The following is a 24,962-nucleotide window of genomic DNA, read 5'->3' on the forward strand; positions in this document are numbered from 1 at the left end:
AATCACTGCAATGCCCTTCTCTAAGATGGTGGGGACCAGGACCTATGTCATCACGCTGCCCACACTCTGCGTTTACCTTCATTGGCTGAGAAATGGCGCTTTTCGCGTCATTGAAACGCGACTTTGGCGCGAAAGTCGCGTACCGCATGGCCGACCCCGCACAGGGGTCGGATCGGGTTTCATGAAACCCGACTTTGTTAAAAGTCGGCGACTTTTGAAAATGTTCGACCCGTTTCGCTCAACCCTAATACTGACTTGTGATTATTGACTTGCGTTGTAACTACGGTATTGTAATACATCAGTATTAGTAATGCCACAAAACCATGCCTTCAAGATGTCTCTTAAAATGAGGATAAAGTGGGCCACCCATTTTAAAGAAAATCTGTCACTTGATATAAATAACTTTTTTTTTACTTGATGTAAATGCCATTGTTCTCCTGTATTTGGTGATGTTTATTTTTTTTGCTCCTGCACCTCTTCTTGTTTGCCTCTTCCCTGTGTAAGGAGATGACAATGCTGACCATGTTTTCCCCTGAAGAACACATGAACTGTTGCAAAAGTGTTTTGATGGGACGTAAAGGTACCGTCACACTCAGCAACTTTGCAATGAGAACGACAACAATCCGTGACGTTGCAGCGTCCTGGATAGCGATCTCATTGTGTTTGACATGCAGCAGCGATCTGGATCCCGCTGTGCCATCGCTGGTCGGAGCTAGAAGTCCAGAACTTTATTTCGTCACCAGGTCGGCGTGTATCGTCATGTTTGACATCAAAAGCAACGATGCCAGCAACGTTTTACATGGAGCTAACAACCAGCGAGAACGAGAAGTGAGTTGCCGTTACGTCACTGGATCGCTCCTGCATCGTTCTGGAGTTGCTGTGTTTGACGTCTCTACAGTGACCTAAACAGCGACGCTGCAGCGATCTAGTTGAGGTCGGCTCGTTGTCTATATCGCTGCAGCGTCGCTGAGTGTGACGGTACCTTAAGACAAAGAGAGTTCCTCGGCAGGAGTTCCAGAGTGTCAGAGACAGAAGAGATAAGCAATGGCCATAGTGGCAAAGTATCCTCCTAAGTGAAAAAGGGTGCGGAACTGCGGGTTGAGCATAGGACTCTTAGAAACTTGTCTGTAATATTGAGCTGAGCAGTGGTGAAGTAAAGAGGAAAGGTGAATAGAGGACAAGGGTGAAAAGAGAAAGGAATCTGTGTGTGGAAAATGCTCATCAAGATATGTGCCTGCTATCTACTATTTATAATCCCTTCCCAGTTATCGTTAAGTAAAAAATTTATGTTTGACTGGTGTCTCCCTAATTGAACTGTGCAACACCTGGTCCTGGCAGAGCAATTTCACCCTTTCCATGCGGCCTGCAAGGGCGTAGCGACCCCACACATTCAGCCAGGACCTCCACCTTCATGTAACGTGTCAGGGCACCCGACAGAGATGAGTATCTCGCTACACTCGGAGTCGGCGCACTCTGCAGGATCGAGTCTTGCAGTCAGAAGAACAGAGTGATACAGAGAGGATTAAAGTTTCATAGAGGGTGGTGACAATTATGCGGTCTGAGATAAAGCTGAGCCATTGTGGATGTAGAAGGAACGAAAGGGGGCAAAGAAGTGTCCATCCCTCCAGAGGTTACGCCTCCCGAAGGGAGTGTCGGAACTGGAAGTGCCAGCCTACAGCAAGGAGTGGCTGCTGCAATGAAATGAAGTTGAAGGAAATGGCCCTCCCAGTAAGGTATGACCCAAGAGAACGGGCAGAGGGGTTAGAGAAACAGGATGGTGATCTGGAGAAAATCCCACCCAGAGAAAGGCTGAGCCGTGATGGGCATCCAGCAGCAAAAGAGACTGCACCATTTATGGGTTGTTAGTTGGAGAAAGCAGTGTGATACAGTGACAAAGATAGGTGTAATGATGACAGTGTGGGAGTTGTTGTTGGTGAAGGGAGGCCTGGCGCAGAATGGGCCATCCAAGGAGAAGATTCGGGCGAGGATGATTACACCAGATGAGGTGAGGCCGGGCAGCCTGGTGGAGGAGATGGAGGCAGGATGTGAGCAAGAGTCTGAGCCGCCATGTCCTTTGGAAAGGCCATGCGCCTGGAGGCCTTTTGGGTCCAGACGTTGGTGGGTTCACTGCCAATAATTATCCTCACCCCTGAACGGGCACCGCCTACCACCAAGATGCAGTTGATCGCGGATGTCATCCGGGACAAGAACAGGATGGCAAGGTACAGAGGAAGAAGAGGAGTCGTCTGTGTTCCCAAAAGAAAAAATATATGATCATTAACATATGTGTCCTCTATCTCTTGTATATAAGCCCTTCCCAGTTATTGTTGAGTAAAAAGTAAATTTTTGACTGATCATCTCCCTTATGTGATAGCATCTATTGTGAATGGTGGATTCTGTGTTATATATTATATTTAATGGTGTTATCTTACATTGTAAATGAGGAGGAGGTGAGCTGTGATATCATCTATAGGGAATAAAGTACCTTGTTTTCTACTGTATTTAGAGGCAGAGGGGGAAGCTGTGACATCACCTAATATGGCTCACACCTTTTTAATACTGCATTGTTTTTGTTTTCTTTTAAGTTTCATGTAATTGGGAACACTTTAGTAAATGAATACTTCAGACAAGTAATTATAAAAGTAGATCTATCTTTTTCCCTTTTTTTACTTCTGTTTAAATGGAATAAAGTACATTTGTACTCACTTTTGTCCAAGGCAGCCATGCAGTAGAGCGAGCAGCGTAAGACACAGAAGTTTGCACCCCATGGCGCCTCCAGGATACAGTGAAATTATACCTGGAGATTAGGGCTTTACACAGATTATAGTACAGACAAAGCAAACAATTCTCTAATCAGTAACAGATGAGCCAGGAATACTAGCAAATTGTGTAATTCCCAGGAAAAGTAAACCCAGTAGAAGTGGCATAATATTTACAGAAGGTGTCCTTTATATTTGCAAAGCTGGAACCTATCATTAGAAAATAAACTACTGTTTAAACAAAAAATGTAAGGACAAAGACCCCCAGGAAGACCAATAATATCTGAAATCAATTGCCTCACGACTAATCTTTCGGAATATCTAGATAAGATTCTGCAGAAGTATGTGTTAGGGCTAGCGGAACGCACCAAATAATTAGATAGAATAAGGTGTGTTCGCAGCCCGGGGTCCACCGTGCAGAGATGGAACCTGCTGCTGAGTAATGACGGAATATATGGCGGTACAAAATTGATTCACACACGGGTTAACTTCACCCTGTATGAAGAAAGCAAACCCTGTTGCGTCACAGGGTTGCGGTACTGCACAAAAGAGCGCAAGCAAGGAGTCACAGAACTCAATCCCAAGACTCTGGATTAGAGTTTATCAATCCAGTGTCTTTTCGTTTGGCCCTTCCAGCCTCTTTTTCCATCCATAATGTTTTCCATAGATCTTTGTTGCGGAAGTATGTGGTGCCCGTTGTTCCCTCTGTTGATCCTCCGGCCCCTGTGTTGATTGATGGGGAGTTGGAGTATGTGGTTGAGAAGATTTTGGATTCTCGTTTTTCGAGGCGGAAGCTTCAGTATCTGGTCAAATGGTAGGGTTATGGCCAGGAGGATAATTCTTGGGTTGTTGCCTCCGATGTTCAAGCTGACGATTTAGTTAGTGCCTTTCATTTGGCTCGTCCTGATCGGCCTGGGGGCTCTGGTGAGGGTTCGGTGACCCCCCCTCAAAGGGGGGGGTACTGTTGTGAATTCTGCTCTTGGGCTCCCTCCGGTGGTTATGAGTGGTAGTGCTGCTGTCTTTGGATCGCAGCATTTATCAGGTGTGTCCACTTATTGCAATTTGGACTGGGCTTTTTAGTCTTGCTTGATCCTTTAGTCAGTGCCAGTTGTCCATTGCTTTTGGAGGATTCACATCCATACCTGGTCTCTCCTGTTTAGCTGTTCATTTCAACAAAGATAAGTTCTGGCTTTGTTTTTGCTGTCCACATGCTGTGGATCTTATAGTTCAGTGCATTTTCATGTTTTGTCTTGTCCAGCTTTGTCTGTGAAGGATTTTTTGCAGCCAAGCTGTGTCTCTGGAGATGCAGATATACCCTCCATGTCATTAGTCAGATGTGGAGATTTGTATTTTCTGTGGTGGATATTTTCTAGTGTTTTAATACTGACCGCATAGTACTCTGTCCTATTCTTTCTTTTTAGCTAGAATGACCTCCTTTGCTAAATCCTGATTTCAGTCTGTGTATGTCATTTCCCTCTCCTCTCACAGTCAATATTTGTGGGGAGTTGTCTATCCTTTGGGGATTTTCTCTGAGGCAAGATAGTTTTCCCGTTTCTATCTTTAGGGGAAGTTAGTTCTTAGGCTGTGTCGAGGTGTCTAGGGAGCGTTAGGTACATCCCACGGCTACTTCTAGTTGCAGTGCTAAGTTCAGGGTTTGCGGTCAGTACAGGTACCACCTTCTCCAGTGTACGTCTCATGCTGCTCCTCGGCCACCAGATCATAACACTAGACCTATTGCGCTCGACACCGCAACTGGGGTGTCAGAATGAAAATAATAATAATTATTTAGATCCACAAGAGTGCGTGTGGTGCCGCACTGGCGGACGCCACTAACCACCCAGGCTTGGGTAAGGAAAGCACTGTGAAAGCGCACGGCGCCGCACTGGTGGTCACAGCAATTAGACTCTGTTTTGTGTGTCACATGCTGATAGCAAGTCGGTCGCTAGATAGCAATCATCCACCTTACACGAGCAGTCATACATAAGGGAGGGGATAATTAATGAGTGACTTTCACACGTCAACACACGCACGTTTACAAGTGTACCCTAGCGCATGGCCGAGCGGCCATGCAAACCTTTTATAGCGGCAGTGCTACAAGACCTTCCAGATGGACCAATAGGAGCCGCAACAGGACCTGAGCATGTGACCCCCGATTTCCAATGGGAGGTCATCCCGTGGGCATGCTCAGTAAGGTAAAAGCAGGACTTAGTCCCAGAAAGACCTGCTCGGTACTGAACATTGCTGGCTACAAGGACAGAGCCTGGAAGGGCAGTAGTAACCAGTCATCCAGTATCAGCCTGAGCTAGACGCTGGGACTGACGTCTCGGCTGAGCAGACTCCACTGCAGCTGGAGAAGAATGGAAGACCGCAGCAGAGATGGTTCGAGATTCCCCGTGTGCAGAGGCGGAAACTCGACACCTAACATTATGTTTCTACATCAAAAACATTTAGTACACATTTTCCAAGGTATCCAATGGAAATTACATTACATCATGGATAAGTTGCATATATTGTCATCGCGATGTAATCCTTCCTAAACAGGAGGAAAGAGTAATTAAAAATGCCAGGTGATCAAATTAATGTTATTATAATTATTTTAAACATGAGGCTTATTTTTATTTGCAGATGGGAGGAACTGCTATGGGGACCAGATTCGCCCCAAGTTTCACAAATTTATACATAGGTAAATGTGAGAAGACTCTCACACCCTGTGGGGAACTTGGTGCTAGTCAGGTCTTTTGGAAGCTTTTTATAGATGACATTCATGTTAATTGGGCAGGGGGTCAGGATTTCCTCACTCAGTTTTTAAATCATATATATACAAATTATTTGAATTTATCATTCGCATCCACTATTAATGCCACATCTGTAAATTCCTTGGTCATTACAGTGCTTGTGGAAGGCAAAAATTTAGCCACAAAAACATATTGAGTAAGCCAACAGATAGTGATGGCTACATTGAGAGAGATAGTTGCCATCTACAAATATTGCTTGGAAATATTCCAAAAAGACAACTATTTCGAATAAAAAGAAATTGTGCAAAACAGGAAGACTATGATGAAGAAGCCCAAAAAACTATGGATAAGTTTGTCCAAAAGGGATACAACACGACCAGACTGAGAGAAATAAAATAAACAGTAGAAAATATATCTAAAAAATCTCTATTAATTACACGCACAAAAAAGCAACATCACCAAACACTACATTCAAGGTACCAATCAACAACAACAACCAAGGTACGCAACACAATCAGTAACGCAAATTATTAAAATATATTGTAGAATATGTAAGGAGACAAAATAATAGGGGATCTTTTCCATCGAATCCCAGTTTTTTTTTAAAAAGAGCTAATAATCTGGCAAGCAAAATAGCACTGACTTAAATATGTAGAATGTAACACAAGAGGAAAGGAAGTTTTTTTCGCCGGTAAACATTGTGCAATGTGTAAAGCAAAGAGAATGTAACCCCATACACACCCTTAAAACTAATGAAAAAATATGCACAACAATAAAAACACATATAACTTGATATACAAGGGGTGTACTTAATTGCATAAAATTACCATGTCAGAAACTCTATATAGTTGGGACTAAACTGTGAGTGAGACGAAAATAACATATTTACAATATTAAGAGAAAGTCCACAGGGCACCCCCTATCACAGCATTATACATTGGCACGCAATGGAAATATAGTGGGAAGCTGCTTTCGGGGTGTGGAAAAAGTGGAAAAACATTGGAGTGGGATTTTATAAACAAGATGTCGAGAGCTGAAAGTAAGTGGATTTGTAGATTATATACATTAAAACCAATAAGTCTTATTAGTGAGATAGAATTGTTTGCCTTTTAATAAGAAAATAATAAAGAAATGAAAGATGGAAGCCTGCGATGAGACACCTGCCTATATAAGCACTGCCATGGATTGCAGGTGTAACCCCGATGAAGGCAGTCGCAACCGCAGAAACGCGTTGGATAGGCGAGCACTCTGTTTCATAGCCAGCAGCTCTTTTTGAACAGGTGTTGGTATAGTAGTGACCGGCCGGCACCATACCGTATCTTTTTGTTAACATCATTCATGGCATACAGGATCTCACCACAAGCTTAGTGTCTTCCCGACCCGAGATGCTCTCAACACCACAGTGCCGCAAGAAAATCTTTTTTAACCACCTTGACTAAACCACATGTAGGACAGATTATTATTAGATTGGTTATCTTTTCCTATAATGCCAAACATTCATTCGAATCATCCTAGTCAGTACATCTTAGACTTTTTGAAACAAAAATTTTTTGTTCCATACATATTTTTTAATTATGGCAATTTTTTTTTGCATCAAAAAGCAAAACTAATAATCTTTAAATGTTTGCACTGGCCACTAGGGCATTTTAGACTTATACTTCCTGTCATTTCAGGAAGAGTTTTCAGCTGGCTCCTTATCATCACAGCCAGGATTACAATATATAACAACACAGGATCTGACATAGAAAACAGAGGATGTCACATGTGACCCTGAAATGACGTAGGGTCCCCCAATAAATTCAAACCAGCAAAGGCTAAATAGACAGCCGTTGGTTGATATTCATAACCTGGAAGTGGTCATAGATATTTCCCCACCCCCCCCAGGCTACCAACATCAGCTCTACCCCTCTGCAGAAATTATGTATCCACAAGATGCAAAAAATCTGCTGCTTAGCCTCGCCTTTCCCACTTGGTGGTGGAAAGTGGGGTAATAGGGTTGGGGTTGATGTCGCCTTTGTATTGTCAGGTGACATCAAGCCAAGGGGTTAGTAATGGAGAGGGATCTATAAGACACCCCCATTACTAACCCTATAGTAAGTTTGTAAATAAACACACAGCAAGAATAAAGTCCTTTATTTGAAATAATACAAAACACCCTGTTTTACACATTTATTTAAAAATAAAAAGCACAGTTCTGCTCACATTACACCCAATCCATTGAAGCCCTTGGCCCCTGTAAAAAAAAAATGAAATAATAAACAACCATATCTCGCACCTGTCTGACATGATGATAAGCCATTCTGTCCCGGGCTGTAATCCATCTCTGCGATATGTGGTTTTCATCCTGAACAGTGCCATGATGCGACCGTCCAGGCCGAATTCCATGAGAGAATAAGCTGTTGCGAGCGCAGCTTCAGTGACTAGCGGTGACATCATAAAGTTTACCGCCGATCACTGAGGCTGCATTCCAAGGATCACTTCACTGTGAGCGGCCTGATGAACTGCGGTGACCTCAATGAGATCATCACAAGCACGAAACAATGATGAGAGCTGCCTTCAGCACCTGGCCAGTGCCTGAGAATAGCAAGAACTAAACAGCTTGTTCCCATGCACCGGTACATGGCACATGGACATAAAACACGGACAGGGATAGCAGATGGATATACGGATGGCACACAGGCACCGACCATGGATCCCACCAGTGCTTGTTTTTCTTGTACAGGAAGCACCAGGACGTGTGACGGACGCCTTACTTTATACTTGAAATGTGTAGTATTATTTATCCACAGTTTTGGGGGCATTTTTTAATTAGTGCTTAGTGGGCGACAAGGCGACAAATATGGTGGAATCCTGCGAGATTCCCAAGGGAGCGACCGGAGGAATATCGGAGAGAGACTAAGCTCTGGAGACAGAGCTAAGGTCTGGAGACATGCTAGAGGGCCCACTAGCCGCAAGGTACAGAGAGTTGGCATCCCGGGTTGAGGTCGTTATGTACAACCGACTTTGGAAATGGGGTCCATAGAAGAGTTTGTTACCCGTCATCACATCTTGTTCAATCAGCGGGCAGTATTGATGGAACAAATGCCTAGAAGGCTGCAACTAGAGTTATGTTCTTCAAAATTTGTAATTTTTGGAAGGCTTGGCACTGTTTGCAGAGCTTTTATGAGAGCACCACAACTACACTTTATTTACAATATATGAATGGCGCATTACAGTTGGTGCCTTCAAGGGTGTATGGATGACTCCACTTGTAATTCTTGGCAGACTTTGCCATAAGTGCATAGCCTTTCAGAGTCTAGGAGTTCCACTACATGACAATTTGAACATCATATGTATGAGGCCCTCCTTCATGTCTAATACAGGGTGTATCTGAGTCCCTCTCCCATCTAGCTTTTGGCAGTTCTTGCTTCCTTCATAAATTACACTGAAATTTCCATTTTTTTTAAATAAAAAATGCAATGCTGGATTACTTAAATTGTTTTTTTTTAATCGTTTTTAAATGTTGCCATATATACAAATCAATATACAGGAAAGAATGTTTCTTAACATTTTTTTCCTATAAACTGAATGTTTATTGTCAGTCCTTAAAGTGGAGCAAAAGTGTGACACCATTGTTCTCAGCAGTGATCTGGGAGTCAGAGATGCTTCCAGGGGTCTTCCCCATGCAGTTCTCCTTCCATTCAGCACTTTTTCCATCACTTTCAACATTTTCAGTGCCCCCTAAACCTCCTTGTAGGTTCTGCCAGAAAAATGCTCGGATTTCCCATTGACTCTCATTATATACTCGTTACTGGAAACAGGTATCCAAGCATTAGGAATAGCTCAATTCGAGTAATGAGCATCCAAGCATTTTAGCACTCGCTCATCCCTATCGCCAGTGAAATGTTTCTAAATTTGATGACCTTATACAGTGACTTAATTATTAATTTGCCCATAGCTATTCTCCTGTTGTCGCTGTATTTTGAGTCATCATCATCCACCACCCTAGGATCCTTCAGACGGAACCTGAAAACCCATCTCTTCAGGAAAGCCTACAGCCTGCAATAACCATTCTGCCGCCTCACAACCACCTGAGCTGCCACCTCATCACCACCCGAGCTGCCGCCTCACCACCACCAGAACTGCTGCCTCACCACCACCAGAGCTGCCGACTCACCACCACCCGAGCTGCCGCGTCACCACCGCCAGAGCTGCCGCACCTCCAACCTTCTGTCTCTTCCCCTTATCCCATAGAATGTAAGTCCACAAGAACAGAGTCCTCTCCCCTCTGTACCAGTCTGTCATTGTAAATTTGTTTACTGTAAACGATATCTATAACCCTGTACGTAACCCTTTTCTCATGTACAGCACCATGGAATTAAAGGTGCTAGATAAATAAATAATAATAAATAATAATAATAATAATAATAATAAATCTGAGTAGATTGAAGCCCTTTACACCTTCCAATTCATCATCAACCATCTCAAATGTGTCCTAGTCGTGCCTTATAAGTTTGACAGGTAGCAGAGCAAGGTACTGCAGTGCGCAGGCCTCTCTGACCTTTTCCGGCGCCTGCGCACTGCAGTACTTTGCTCTGCCCTCAACAGGGCAGACAAAGTACGCCTGTGCCGGAGCCGCAGCGTGAAGACAAGAAGAGGACGTCATCGTAAGAAGATGGGAGGCCCCGGACCAGACTGCAGTAGGACCGCCCCTGGGTGAGTATAATCTAACCTCTTTTTCTCATCTTTCAGGATACATCGGGGACTTATCTACAGTATTACAGAATGCATTACAGAATGCTGTAGATAAGCCCCTGATGCTGCTGGGCTTAGCTCATCTTCCATTTTGGGGGTGACAGGTTTCCTTTAAGAAAAAGATGATTTCTTCAAGTTATTTTACAAAGAGGGTGGATTGGGGATATCACGGATAAATTGTCTTTTTTACCTCAATTGTAAAGCCAGTCCTGTCTATCATAGCTTACATCTGCCATTGCATAGACCTTGGAGACATCCATGTTCTCAGCTTTGGAGCTTTCGAAATGGAATACTTTTCTTTCACCACAGGAAAATCCCTAGTTTTAAGATTTTCTTTCGAGAGAAATAGTCTGGAAGGGAAAGATAGTTATTTTTTTTTTATTTGAAAAGATTCATGTGTTAATCAGAGTTTCAGAGTTACTCAATGTTTACTCACTGGCCAATGAACCCAAGATAAAGGTTCTGCAGAACCCATCGGTGATGTTACACATGAAGGCCGTCTACCTCCTAAGCTGGAGCTCAAATGGAAGTAACATAATACCTGAATTTAGAAAGACATTCTCATACGGAATAATAAGGTATTCCTTCAAGGCTGGGGGTTTATAGACTGTAAGGATTTATCAATCCAAGGCTCCTTAACATGACTGAAGAGATTCTGTCTCATTAGCATCTTTAGATAACCTACGAAACTCATTTCAGCAAATGTTGTATAAATCAGTAACAAATATAAGAAACTCTGCAATATTTCTGAGAAATAGGCTTCTTCTACACTTATGAGTCACTTTTTCACCTCCCCCCACCTCATAAACTCATAATTTACTCTGAAGAACAGCTAAAATCCATCCTGCTCAAGACAAGAGGAACTTCCAGCTGATTGAGAGATCAGATTACGGCTACCTTTGAAGTCTTTGGTGAAGAGAGGAACAGAATCAGAGAACAGGTAGAGAGAATGAGACCCCTGCTGGTGTTTAATTTGGGCTTGTGCTGGATTCACAGCTACATTGCTCATTTACCCCTTAACGACCAGGTGTAGTTTTGGTTTTGCATTTTCATTTTTTGCTCCCCTTCTTTACCCAGAGTCATAACTTTTTATTTTTTTAGTCAATATGGCCATGTGAGGGCATGATTTTTGTGGGACGAGTTGTGTACTTTTGAAAGACACCATTGGTTTTACCATGTCGTGTAGTAGAAAACGGGAAAAAAATTCCAAGTGCGTTGAAATTGCAAAAAAAGTGCAATCCCACACTTGTTTTTTGTATGACTTTTTTTTACTAGGTTCACTAAATGCTAAATCTAACCTGATATTATGATTCTCCAGGTCATTATGAGTTCATAGACACCAAACATGTCGAGGTAATTTTTTATCTACAGTCATGGCCAAAAGTATTGACACCCCTGCAATTCTGTCAGATAATACTCAGTTTCTTCCTGAAAATGATTGCAAACACAAATTATTTGGTATTATTATGTTCATTTAATTTGTCTTAAATGAAAAAACACAAAAAAGAGAATGAAGCATAAAGCAAAACATTGATAATTTCACACAAAACTCCAAAAATGGGCCAGACAAAAGTATTGGCACCCTCAGCCTAATACTTGGTTGCAGAACCTTTAGCCAAAATAACTGCGACCAACCGCTCTCGGTAACCATCAGTGAGTATCTTACAATGCTCTGCTGGAATTTTAGACCATTCTTCTTTGGCAAACTGCTCCAGGTCCCTGATATTGGAAGGGTGCCTTCTCCAAACTGCCATTTTTAGATCTCTCCACAGGTGCTCTATGGGATTCAGGTCTGGATTCATTGCTGGCCACCTTAGAAGTCTCCAGTGCTTTCTCTCAAACCATTTTCTAGTGCTTTTTGAAGTGTGTTTTGGGTCGTTGTCCTGCTGGAAGACCCATGACCTCTGAGGGAGACCCAGGTTTTTCACACTGGGCCCTACATTATGCTGCAAAATTTGTTGGTAGTCTTCAGACTTCATAATGCCATGCACACGGTCAAGCAGTCCAGTGCCAGAGGCAGCAAAGCAACCCCAAAACATCAGGGAACCTCCGCCATGTTTGACTGTAGGGACCGTGTTCTTTTCTTTGAATGCTTCTTTTTTTCTCCTGTAAACTCTATGTTGATGCCTTTGCCCAAAAAGCTCTACTTTTGTCTCATCTGACCAGAGAACATTCTTCCAAAGCGATTTAGGCTTTTTCAGGTAAGTTTTGGCAAATTCCAGCCTGGCTTTTTTATGTCTCGGGGTAAGAAGTGGGGTTTTCCTGGGTCTCCTACCATACAGTCCCTTTTCATTCAGATGCCGACGGATAGTACGGGTTGACACTGTTGTACCCTCGGACTGCAGGGCAGCTTGAACTTGTTTGGATGTTAGTCGAGGCTCTTTATCCAACATCCACACAATCTTTCTCTTGTCAATTTTTCTTTTCTGTCCACATCTAGGGAGGTTAGCCACAGTGCCATGGGCTTTACACTTCTTGATGACACTGCGCACGGTAGACACAGGAACATTCAGGTCTTTGGAGATGGACTTGTAGCCTTGAGATTGCTCATGCTTCCTCACAATTTGGTTTCTCCAGTCCTCAGACAGTTCTTTGGTCTTCTTTCTTTTCTCCATGCTCAATGTGGTACACACAAGGACACAGGACAGAGGTTGAGTCAACTTTAATCCATGTCAACTGGCTGCAAGTGTGATTTAGTTATTGCCAACACCTGTTAGGTGCCACAGGTAAGCTACAGGTGCTGTTAATTACACAAATTACAGAAGCATCACATGATTTTTTGAACAGTGCCAATACTTTTGTCCACCCCCTTTTTTATGTTTGGTGTGGAATTATATCCAATTTGGCTTTAGGACAATTCTTTTTGTGTTTTTTCATTTAAGACAAATTAAATGAAGATAATAACAAAGAATCTGTGATTGCAATCATTTTCAGGAAGAAACTGAGTATTATCTGACAGAATTGCAGGGATGTCAATACTTTTGGCCATGACTGTGGTGAAAAAAATGAAAAAGATTGTAAAAAGAAAATAATAATAAAGTTGCCATTTTCCGAGACCCGTAGCATCTCCATTTTTCGAGATCTGGGGTTGGGTGAAGGCTTATTTTTTATGCGTCGATCTGATGTTTTTTTTTATGCCATTTTGGTGTAGATACGATCTTTTGATTGAGCGTTATTGCATTTTATTGCAATGTTGCAGCGACCAAAAAACACGTAATTCTGGCTTTCCTATTTTTTTTCTGGCTAGGCCATTTACCGATTGCATTAATTCTTTTAACGTATTGACAGATCAGGCGATTATGAATGTAGCGATACCAAATATGTGTATATTTCTTTTTTTATTGTTTTATTTTGAATGGGGCGAAAGGGGGTGTTTTGAACTTTTTATAATATTTTTAAAAACATTTTTTTACGTTTTACTTGCTACAATAGTTTCCATGGGAGACTAGGAGCTGCAGGTGTCTGATCGCCTCTGCTCTATGTAGCAGATATGCTCACTTGCTATGAGTGCCGACTACCATAGAGATCCAGCAATGACAACCACAGGGGTCTTCTGCTGACCCTGGGTTGTCATGCCAACCCATCGGCGACCCGTGGTCATATGACACGGGTGCCGATGGGAGGAGGTAATGACGCGCTTCCTGCGCGTGCATGTTAAATGTCGCTGTCAGCGTTTGACAGCGACAGTTAACATGTTAACAGCCACGGGTGAATCGCAATTCCACCCGCAGTTGTTCCAGGCACATGTCAGCTGATCAGATCAGCGGTCATGTGCCAGAAAACGTGTGGGCTCATTGCCGGGACCCGCTCCAAACAGGGGGAGGCGTCCAATGACGGACTATGTCCATCATTGGACGTTAAGGGGTTAATGCTGTATAATGTCTTGCGTACCTCAGTCACTTTGAATATGTGCTAGAGCAGGAATTCCTCAAGTCTGTATTTTCTCTGTACAAGATATATCAACTAGTCTCTGCCGACTAACAATTGAAAATTAGAGCTAGAGTCTGCAGAAGGGAAATCTGGTGAGAAATGCATCAAAATATAACCAATAAAGGATAACTTCTCATGTACACACATAACAGCTTTTTCTTAAAATTTGCCTAAAACTGCACTTTAATGCATACTTGTCTACTCTCCAGAAATTAGTAGGACATCCTTACATATTTCTGTATTTATTTCTAATGGAGGTTAGGGGAACAGCTGTGAACGCAGCCTTGGCAGAGTACAAACATGTAACAGTGGTGGGCCTTTCCAGGAGTGGCCGGCCAACCAAAATTAACTCAAGAGCGCAGTGACAACTCATCCAAGAGGTCACAAAAGCCCCCACAACAACATCCAAAGAACTGCAGGCCTCACATGCCTCAGTTAAGGTCAGTGTTCATGAAAGAGACTGGGCAAAAATGTCCTGCATGTCAGAGTTCAAAGTAGAAAACCACTGCTGAGCAATAAGAACGTAAAAGTTTATCTCAGTTTTGCAGGAAAACATCTTGATGATCCCGATAACTTTTGGAAGAATACTCTGCGGACTGAGTAGATGTCACTGCCACTCCTTCTGCGGCCGTGCCTGCTGCCGGGTCCACCGCCGCTCCCCCGCTCATACTTACCCGCTGCGGCGCGCTCCTCCTGCAGGCACGCGTCCTCTCCTTCATTCTTCTCCGCTCCCTGGTTCTCGTCGGGTGCGGGTGCGTACCGCCCACTCCAGCACTTCCTCTTTCTGATTTTCAGGCACTCTGTATCTCCTGTCTGTGCTCCTGGAGGACCGTGACCCGGAAGTCCTTCACCACTTCATGTATTTAAGGCGATTCCTTCCTCTGCTACTTGCCTGTCTGTCATTTGTGCTTCTGTCACTCAGGTCCACCTTTGTCTACTGTCTACCAAAAAATTCTGAAGGAAAATATCCGGCCATCTGTTTGTGACCTTAAGCTAAAGGACACTTGGGTTATGCAGCAGGCCAATGATTCAAAATACACCTGCAAGTCCACCTCTGAATGGCTTAAGAAAACAAAATTAAGACTTTGGAGTGGCCTAGTCAAAGTCCTGACCTTTTGGTCAGTATTTTACATAGAAGTGGTGATGTGTTCCTATTATACTTTTTCTCTGATAATAATTTTATTTATATAGTGCCAACATATGCCACAGCTCTTTACATTTTAGTGGGGACTTGTACAGACAATAGAGAAACCCCCGCAGCACTAAGCAGAGTAGGACATGACTTTGGGAGTAGCGGATCTTTAACTCTTGAAGCTTTGTTTGCATAGCGGTGTAAGCAACAGTGATTCTGTTTAGTCCCCTTAAGGCTTTTGCAGGGACTTCTACTTTATAAGTTTACTAAAGTGATTTATCTAAAAAAAAATGGCTAAAAGTGTCATATGTGGTTTGGAATTTATAACCCGTCACGACTTTGCGGTTTAGGAGTCCGGTGGAAGTTGCGGATCAGTTAACGTGGACTCATTTTAACTAATAGAGGATGTAAAACCTCATGGTGGTGAGCAGGCTCGGCTTTGGTGGCCAACTTCAAGGACGTTGTATTGGTAACTTCAGTCAGGGGTGGGCACAGTGGTTAAGCACAGGAGTGAGGATAATAGGGTCATTGGTGCCCTGAAGGTTTACTGGCTCTGCTTGAATGGCACCCAGTGCGTGCCGCCCCTTTATGGCTGTCTGTCCTGGCGCTGTAAGTCAGACAGCTGGGGATATCGCAGTACTTGTGAACCCCAATGTACTAGCACTTCACCTGACTCCTACTGTGATTGTTTTAATCCTGTGATTTAAATAAAGTTGTGGCCATTTTGACAACCAAAATAATGTGTTTTGTTTATTTATTCCAGTGCCTAGGTCTACTGTAGTTATGGTTGTTTTAAGATGGAGTCGGGGTCCGTCCCATATCCAAAAGTCAAGACATTACAGAAAAACATATAAAATCAACAAATACCAAAAGGAGTGAGGGTCCTGCTGCTCGACAGCTACAATCCGTGAGGAAATAGGGGGGACATGAAAGAGGAATGGTAAAAAGTGCTTTTATTGTACGGTCCGGCCATCAATATATTACATGGGGGTATTCACATGAACCGGTTACTAGCCAGTATCAGTACAAGTACATAGTAGAAGAAAAAATACCGCACACTCGAAACTGGTATGATGCAAAAAGGTATATGCCAGATTTATTCAAGAAAACAAGTCAACAATTGCCACTGTGATAATTCGTAGATAGAAACCCGATGTTTCGACCCTCCCGGGTCTTATTCATGGGGTTACTAGGAAAGCAAATAAACAGTATAAGTAGCTGTATGTGACATAACATTATATGTAAAAGAAAACAAATAAGAACAAAAAAGACAAAATAATAAACATACACCAAAATATAAAATATAATATGTACAATATATACAAGGCAACCAGAGGCGATGAAGGGAATACTGTCCGGAGCGCAAGTACAGACACAGGGGGGTAATAGGTGAGGGGAGGAAGTGTGAACAGATGACAAGGGTACATATAGTGCTGGCAAGATGCTGCTGAAGAGGAACCACTCAAAGAAGCTGATGGCAAGTTACAAAGGATGAGACCCTGGACATGTTAGACTGTTGGGTGCACCATAAGCAGTTTTTATTTATGGGGATGAGGCCGGCCGGACCAGGCATTTCTATTGTTTATTTGAAAGGACCAGGGAATTTTTAACACTTCCCAACAGGGCGATTTTCAGTTTTGGCTCTGATTCTTTTTCCTCCCATTTTCCCAAGAGCCATAACTTTATTTTTCCGTCACTTGAAGCCGTATGAGGAATAGTTTTTTTGTGAGACGAGTTGTAGAGTGAACAACGTCATTCATTGTAACGTCCAATGTGCCGGAAACGGAGAAGAATTCCAGGTGCGGTGAGATTGGGGGAGAACTGCAATCCCACCATTGTTCTCTCAGGTTCATTGTGGGGTAAAATGTCCCGGAAATAGGACTCTGCAGCTCAGGACAATTACAGCGACAACAATCTTGGAAAGTTTTAGGTTTCTTTTTATTTAAATGAAAAAAAAAATTGGAACTTATGAAACACAAAAAAAGTAGTTTTGTGTTGTTATTTCCTGCTGCTTTTATTTTTCTATGAGGGTTTTTTTTTTGTTTGATTTTTTAGCGTGGTAAGCTGACATCTTCAATTATATCATTGTGGGATAATTAAAACTTTCTGATCACTTTTATCGCATTTTTCTAAGGAGATGGCGTCTGACTAAAATGCAATTCTTAGAGTTTCACATTTTTTATTTTTTTCTTTAATTTCCCATTACAGCATTTACTGTTTGAGTTAATTAGCTTAATATTTTGTTCAGGCTTTTTCCACATGCTGCGATACCAAACATGCTGATTTTTTATTTATTTTAGTTTCTTAATAAATAAAATGTTCTGTCTCTAAGACCAAAACCAGTTGTGTCCATCAGGGGTTAGCAGACCATTCCATGTACACTGCATTGGCTGTAGGTGATTGTCGGTTATGATGTCACGGAATGTTGTGACGGTGATATATAAGCAACTGCCGAGCGGAACTCCTCTGAGGGCTGCAGATAGTGGAGAGTAAGTACCTTATATTTCAGCTCCTGGTTTATGTCCTATCATCTCCCTGGTGTCTGTGACTCTCGCTCCTGATTTACAGTACAGACCAAAAGTTTGGACACACCTTCTCATTGAAAGATTTTTCTGTATTTTCATGACTATGAAAATTGTACATTCACACTTAAGGCATCAAAACTATGAAATAACACTTGTGGAATTATATACTTAACAAAAAAGTGTGAAACAACTGAAAATATGTCTTATATTCTAGGTTCTTCAAAGTAGCCACCTTTTCCTTTGATGACTGCTTTGCACACTCTTGGCATTCTCTTGATGCCTTCAGTGTGAACGTACAATTTTCATAGTCATGAAAATACAGAAAAATCTTTAAATGAGAAGGTGTGTCCAAACTTTTGGTCTGTACTGTAAATTTACTGGTCTCACAGCTCAGCTCTATTACTTCTATGGCGCTGACTTATAGTACCGCACACAACCTGTGCAAAGGTGTGGCGCTGTTGTTTGGAAGAGAGCAGTTATGTTTTTCTAATCCTGTACAATCCCTTGAAGCACCATTTCATGTAAACTGGATTGGTTGCAGATTTTTGTCGCTTCCGACAGTTACTGTTATTACTGGTGATTAGTAATTCACAGAATGCGGTGACATCACACGGTGACATCACACGGTGACATCACGATAAACGCCAAGGGGACACTCACTACAGGGATGCTGTTGGAAGAAAAGTTTAAGGAGACTTTGTATTACTCTTTTTATGTCCTTTATTACGTTCTGTTACTTTCTTCTTTATCTATAGTATTAACCCTGTAAGGCCTGGACATCTCTTTCCCCTTATAGATTTTTATTCCCTTATTTAAACGGGACCCTTTATGTAGTTAATGATCTGAGGTGTCAGTAACCGACTGTTCCACATTCACTTCTTCACAAATATCAGAACAGGAATGGAATTTGATGTCTGCTATAATTGTTCTTTTTTTCCAATCATTTTAGGATTTTATTGTTTAAGAGAGAGAGAGTTATTAGTGAGGAGAATAAGGTAAATGCTTACTTATCCTAAATCTACACTTCTCTGATATAATGGGGCCACTTGATGGCAGAGAGTCACCTTCCATGTCCCCATAATCTCCTGCAACTTCTCTCCTAGAGAAACATTGAGGCTCCATGTGAGTAAGGAGAATGGCGGGTGACTCCGTGTTACCGTTGAGCGTTAGCCTAAGGCAAGTGTCAGATGGTGGTAACTTGGGTGAGGAACGCAACGCTCAGACTGGCTGTGACTCTCCCGACCCAAGCATCACAGCTGCATAGAAATACAGTACACGCCGTCACGCTCGGGTCGGGAGAGCCGTCGGCCAGTCTGAACATTGCGATCCTCCTCCAAGTTGTACAGCCGTCTGAGTCTTCCCCAAGGCCAAGTTCAGACATGGCAGATTTACAGTATCCAAATATTTTGAAATTAGCTCATAGGGGTGAATTCATCTTACGCTACCTCAAAAGTTACATATTTTTATATAACACAAGGTTCCAGATACAATTTAGCGCCTTTTGACGTTTTTTTACTCCAGCCCTGACCCTGTTTAAAAACATGGGTACCGCCTAGTTGAAGGGCCAGGAAAGGCAAGGCCCAAAAAGAGTAGTTATAATATGCACCAGAAAGTGTTATAAAAGGTCGAAACTCCTTTGAAAGTTCAGTGTTTGGGGTTATGTTCAGAGGGCTGGCCATGTTGGTTTGTAGAGACATTAATGGCTTAAGAGTCCCAGTTTTGGCTACTGTAATATTGATATGTATGATATAAGTTGGGGTCTCTATTCAATAATTACCATCTATATCTGATTATAAAATCTGTCTAGTGACCATTGATGATCTTCTGTAATGGAGCAGATGACATCAATTCTCATTGTCTTCATACTCTTTAATAGGAGGAAGGTAGCGGAGAAGGAGGAAGAGGAGGCAGAAGAGGAGGAGAAGTAAGAGGAGGAGGAGTAAGAGGAGGAGGAGGAAGAGTAAGAGGCAGAGGAAGAGGAAGAGGAGGGGTAAGAGGAGGAGGAAGAGGAGGAAGAGGAAGAGGAGGAAGAGGAAGAGGAGGAAGAGGAAGAGGAGGAAGAGGAAGAGGAGGAGGAAGAGGAGGAGGAGGAACATCTGGTTGAAATGTATGTATCTGATATAACTGCGAATATTCATTCTCCCATATTCTCCCTGTAATAATACAAAGAGATGTCTGCACTGGTTATATTAAGACTTAATAGTATGATTTCTCTTCCTATTATTTTTGTAAATGTGTATGTGTAATATTATTCTTTTTTTTATTGTTTTTACTTTAACAGATTGATACACAAAATGGAGGGTGCAAAGTGAGTATTCGGGTATTTATCTTATTCCATCTTCCTACCACATTCATATAGGAGTGGTATGTGTACCAATAAGGGGAGGCCTCCATAATAACATAGTAACATAGTAACATAGTTAGTAAGGCCGAAAAAAGACATTTGTCCATCCAGTTCAGCCTATATTCCATCATAATAAATACCCAGATCTACGTCCTTCTACAGAACCTAATAATTGTATGATACAATATTGTTCTGCTCCAGGAAGACATCCAGGCCTCTCTTGAACCCCTCGACTGAGTTCGCCATCACCACCTCCTCAGGCAAGCAATTCCAGATTCTCACTGCCCTAACAGTAAAGAATCCTCTTCTATGTTGGTGGAAAAACCTTCTCTCCTCCACACGCAAAGAATGCCCCCTTGTGCCCGTCACCTTCCTTGGTATAAACAGATCCTCAGCGAGATATTTGTATTGTCCCCTTATATACTTATACATGGTTATTAGATCGCCCCTCAGTCGTCTTTTTTCTAGACTAAATAATCCTAATTTCGCTAATCTATCTGGGTATTGTAGTTCTCCCATCCCCTTTATTAATTTTGTTGCCCTCCTTTGTACTCTCTCTAGTTCCATTATATCCTTCCTGAGCACCGGTGCCCAAAACTGGACACAGTACTCCATGTGCGGTCTAACTAGGGATTTGTACAGAGGCAGTATAATGCTCTCATCATGTGTATCCAGACCTCTTTTAATGCACCCCATGATCCTGTTTGCCTTGGCAGCTGCTGCCTGGCACTGGCTGCTCCAGGTAAGTTTATCATTAACTAGGATCCCCAAGTCCTTCTCCCTGTCAGATTTACCCAGTGGTTTCCCGTTCAGTGTGTAATGGTGATATTGATTCCCTCTTCCCATGTGTATAACCTTACATTTATCATTGTTAAACCTCATCTGCCACCTTTCAGCCCAAGTTTCCAAATTATCCAGATCCATCTGTAGCAGAATACTATCTTCTCTTGTATTAACTGCTTTACATAGTTTTGTATCATCTGCAAATATCGATATTTTACTGTGTAAACCTTCTACCAGATCATTAATGAATATGTTGAAGAGAACAGGTCCCAATACTGACCCCTGCGGTACCCCACTGGTCACAGCGACCCAGTTAGAGACTATACCATTTATAACCACCCTCTGCTTTCTATCACTAAGCCAGTTACTAACCCATTTACACACATTTTCCCCCAGACCAAGCATTCTCATTTTGTGTACCAACCTCTTGTGCGGCACGGTATCAAACGCTTTGGAAAAATCGAGATATACCACGTCCAATGACTCACCGTGGTCCAGCCTATAGCTTACCTCTTCATAAAAACTGATTAGATTGGTTTGACAGGAGCGATTTCTCATAAACCCATGCTGATATGGAGTTAAACAGTTATTCTCATTGAGATAATCCAGAATAACATCCCTCAGAAACCCTTCAAATATTTTACCAACAATAGAGGTTAGACTTACTGGCCTATAATTTCCAGGTTCACTTTTAGAGCCCTTTTTGAATATTGGCACCACATTTGCTATGCGCCAGTCCTGCGGAACAGACCCTGTCGCTATAGAGTCACTAAAAATAAGAAATAAAGGTTTATCTATTACATTACTTAGTTCTCTTAGTACTCGTGGGTGTATGCCATCCGGACCCGGAGATTTATCTATTTTGATCTTATTTAGCCGGTTTCGCACCTCTTCTTGGGTTAGATTGGTGACCCTTAATATAGGGTTTTCATTGTTTCTTGGGATTTCATCTAGCATTTCATTTTCCACCGTGAATACCGTGGAGAAGAAGGTGTTTAATATGTTAGCTTTTTCCTCGTCATCTACAACCATTCTTTCCTCACTATTTTTTAAGGGGCCTACATTTTCAGTTTTTATTCTTTTACTATTGATATAGTTGAAGAACAGTTTGGGATTAGTTTTACTCTCCTTAGCAATGTGCTTCTCTGTTTCCTTTTTGGCAGCTTTAATTAGCTTTTTAGATAAAGTATTTTTCTCCCTATAGTTTTTTAGAGCTTCAATGGTGCCATCCTGCTTTAGTAGTGCAAATGCTTTCTTTTTACTGTTAATTGCCTGTCTTACTTCTTTGTTTAGCCACATTGGGTTTTTCCTATTTCTAGTCCTTTTATTCCCACAAGGTATAAACCGCTTACACTGCCTATTTAAGATGTTCTTAAACATTTCCCATTTATTATCTGTATTCTCATTTCTGAGGATATTGTCCCAGTCTACCAGATTAAGGGCATCTCTAAGCTGGTCAAACTTTGCCTTCCTAAAGTTCAGTGTTTTTGTGACTCCCTGACAAGTCCCCCTAGTGAAAGACAGGTGAAACTGCACAATATTGTGGTCGCTATTTCCTAAATGCCCAACCACCTGCAGATTTGTTATTCTGTCAGGTCTATTAGATAGTATTAGGTCTAAAAGTGCTGCTCCTCTGGTTGGATTCTGCACCAATTGTGAAAGATAATTTTTCTTGGTTATTAGCAGAAACCTGTTGCCTTTATGGGTTTCACAGGTTTCTGTTTCCCAGTTAATATCCGGGTAGTTAAAGTCCCCCATAACCAGGACCTCATTATGGGTTGCAGCTTCATCTATCTGCTTTAGAAGTAGACTTTCCATGCTTTCTGTTATATTTGGGGGTTTGTAACAGACCCCAATGAGAATTTTGTTACCATTTTTCCCTCCATGAATTTCAACCCATATGGACTCGACATCCTCATTCCCTTCGCTAATATCCTCCCTTAAAGTGGACTTTAGACAAGACTTTACATAGAGACAAACCCCTCCTCCTCTCCGATTTTTACGATCCTTTCTAAACAGACTGTAACCCTGTAAGTTAACTGCCCAGTCATAGCTTTCATCTAACCATGTCTCGGTTATTCCCACTATGTCAAAGTTACCTGTAGATATTTCTGCTTCTAGTTCTTCCATCTTGTTTGTCAGGCTTCTGGCGTTTGCGAGCATGCAGTTTAGAGGATTTTGTTTTGTTCCAATCTCCTCACTGTGGATTGTTTTAGAAATGTTCTTACCTCCCTTCTGAGTATGTTTTCCTGGGTCGTCTTTGTTCGAGTCTAATGTTTTTCTTCCCGTCCCCTCTTCTTCTAATTTAACGCCCTCCTGATGAGTGTGGCGAGTCTCCTGGCGAATGTGTGTTTCCCAGGTTTGTTGAGGTGTAGTCCGTCTCTGGCGAGGAGTCCATCATACCAGTAATTCACACCGTGGTCCAGGAATCCAAATCCTTGTTGTCTGCACCATCGTCTTAGCCAGTTGTTTGCATCAAGGATCCTGTTCCATCTCCTGGTGCCATGCCCGTCTACTGGAAGGATAGAAGAAAAAACTACCTGTGCATCCAGTTCCTTTACTTTCTTCCCCAACTCTTCAAAGTCCTTGCAGATTGTCGGTAGGTCCTTCCTTGCCGTGTCATTGGTGCCAACATGTATCAGAAGAAATGGGTGGACGTCCTTGGAGCTGAAGAGCTTTGGTATCCTATCGGTCACATCCTTGATCATCGCACCTGGAAGGCAGCATACTTCTCTTGCAGTTATGTCCGGTCTGCAGATGGCTGCTTCTGTGCCTCTCAGTAGTGAGTCTCCCACCACCACCACTCTTCGTTGCTTCTTGGCTGTACTTTTTGCTGTCACTTGTTGCTGTGTGCCCTTTTCTTTTTTGCTTGCTGGTATTGCTTCATTCTTAGGTGTGCCATCTTCATCCTCTACAAAGATTTGATATCGGTTCTTCAGTTGTGTGGTTGGTGATTTCTCCATGGTCTTCTTGCTTCTTTTGGTCACATGCTTCCACTCATCTGCTTTTGGAGGTTCTCTGACACTTTTTTCACCTTCTGTGTCCAGTAGAGATGCTTCTGTTCTGTCTAGAAAGTCTTCATTCTCTTTGATGAGTTTCAAAGTTGCTATTCTTTCTTCCAGACCCCGCACCTTTTCTTCTAAAAGGGCCACTAGTCTACACTTCTGACAGGTGAAATTGGATTCTTCTTCTGGTCGATCTGTGAACATGTAGCACATGCTGCAGCTCACCATGTAGGTTGTCACATCTGCCATGTTGCTCCTAGATCCTGCTGACTTGCTGTGTGTTTTCCTTCTTGTGTAATCTACTCAGCCAAGCTCTCTTGCAATAATGTCCTACAGGCAAAAATTCGCGCGCCGTAAGGCGCGCGGTTTGGTGATGCTTTCGAAGCAGCTGGTCCCGGCTGTACCCAACGATCTTCTAGCTTAGGGAGACTTCGCTTCTCCCAGAAGGCACCTGGAATATGCAAATTAGCCTCCTGAAGCTTGAATCCCTGGTTTGGTGATGCTTTCGAAGCAGCTGGTCCCGGCTGTACCCAACGATCTTCTAGCTTAGGGAGACTTCGCTTCTCCCAGAAGGCACCTGGAATATGCAAATTAGCCTCCTGAAGCTTGAATCCCTGGTTTGGTGATGCTTTCGAAGCAGCTGGTCCCGGCTGTACCCAACGATCTTCTAGCTTAGGGAGACTTCGCTTCTCCCAGAAGGCACCTGGAATATGCAAATTAGCCTCCTGAAGCTTGAATCCCTGGTTTGGTGATGCTTTCGAAGCAGCTGGTCCCGGCTGTACCCAACGATCTTCTAGCTTAGGGAGACTTCGCTTCTCCCAGAAGGCACCTGGAATATGCAAATTAGCCTCCTGAAGCTTGAATCCCTGGTTTGGTGATGCTTTCGAAGCAGCTGGTCCCGACTGTACCCAACGATCTTCTAGCTTAGGGAGACTTCGCTTCTCCCAGAAGGCACCTGGAATATGCAAATTAGCCTCCTGAAGCTTGAATCCCTGGTTTGGTGATGCTTTCGAAG

General features: G+C 42.6%; 1 protein-coding gene across 1 annotated transcript in view; it reads right to left on the reverse strand.

The window, feature by feature from the left end:
• LOC138674679 (A.superbus venom factor 1-like) overlaps nt 1-2,768 on the reverse strand; it is a 372,946-nt gene extending 370,178 nt beyond the window's left edge. The window contains exon 1 of the mRNA XM_069762494.1: nt 2,707-2,768. Within this exon, the coding sequence (XP_069618595.1) occupies nt 2,707-2,768 (62 nt within the window). The remainder of the gene's footprint in view (nt 1-2,706) is intronic.
• Nucleotides 2,769-24,962: the final 22,194 nt, after the last annotated feature.

Source organism: Ranitomeya imitator, chromosome 4, assembly GCF_032444005.1.
Source record: "Ranitomeya imitator isolate aRanImi1 chromosome 4, aRanImi1.pri, whole genome shotgun sequence".
NCBI classification, from domain to species: domain Eukaryota; kingdom Metazoa; phylum Chordata; class Amphibia; order Anura; family Dendrobatidae; genus Ranitomeya; species Ranitomeya imitator.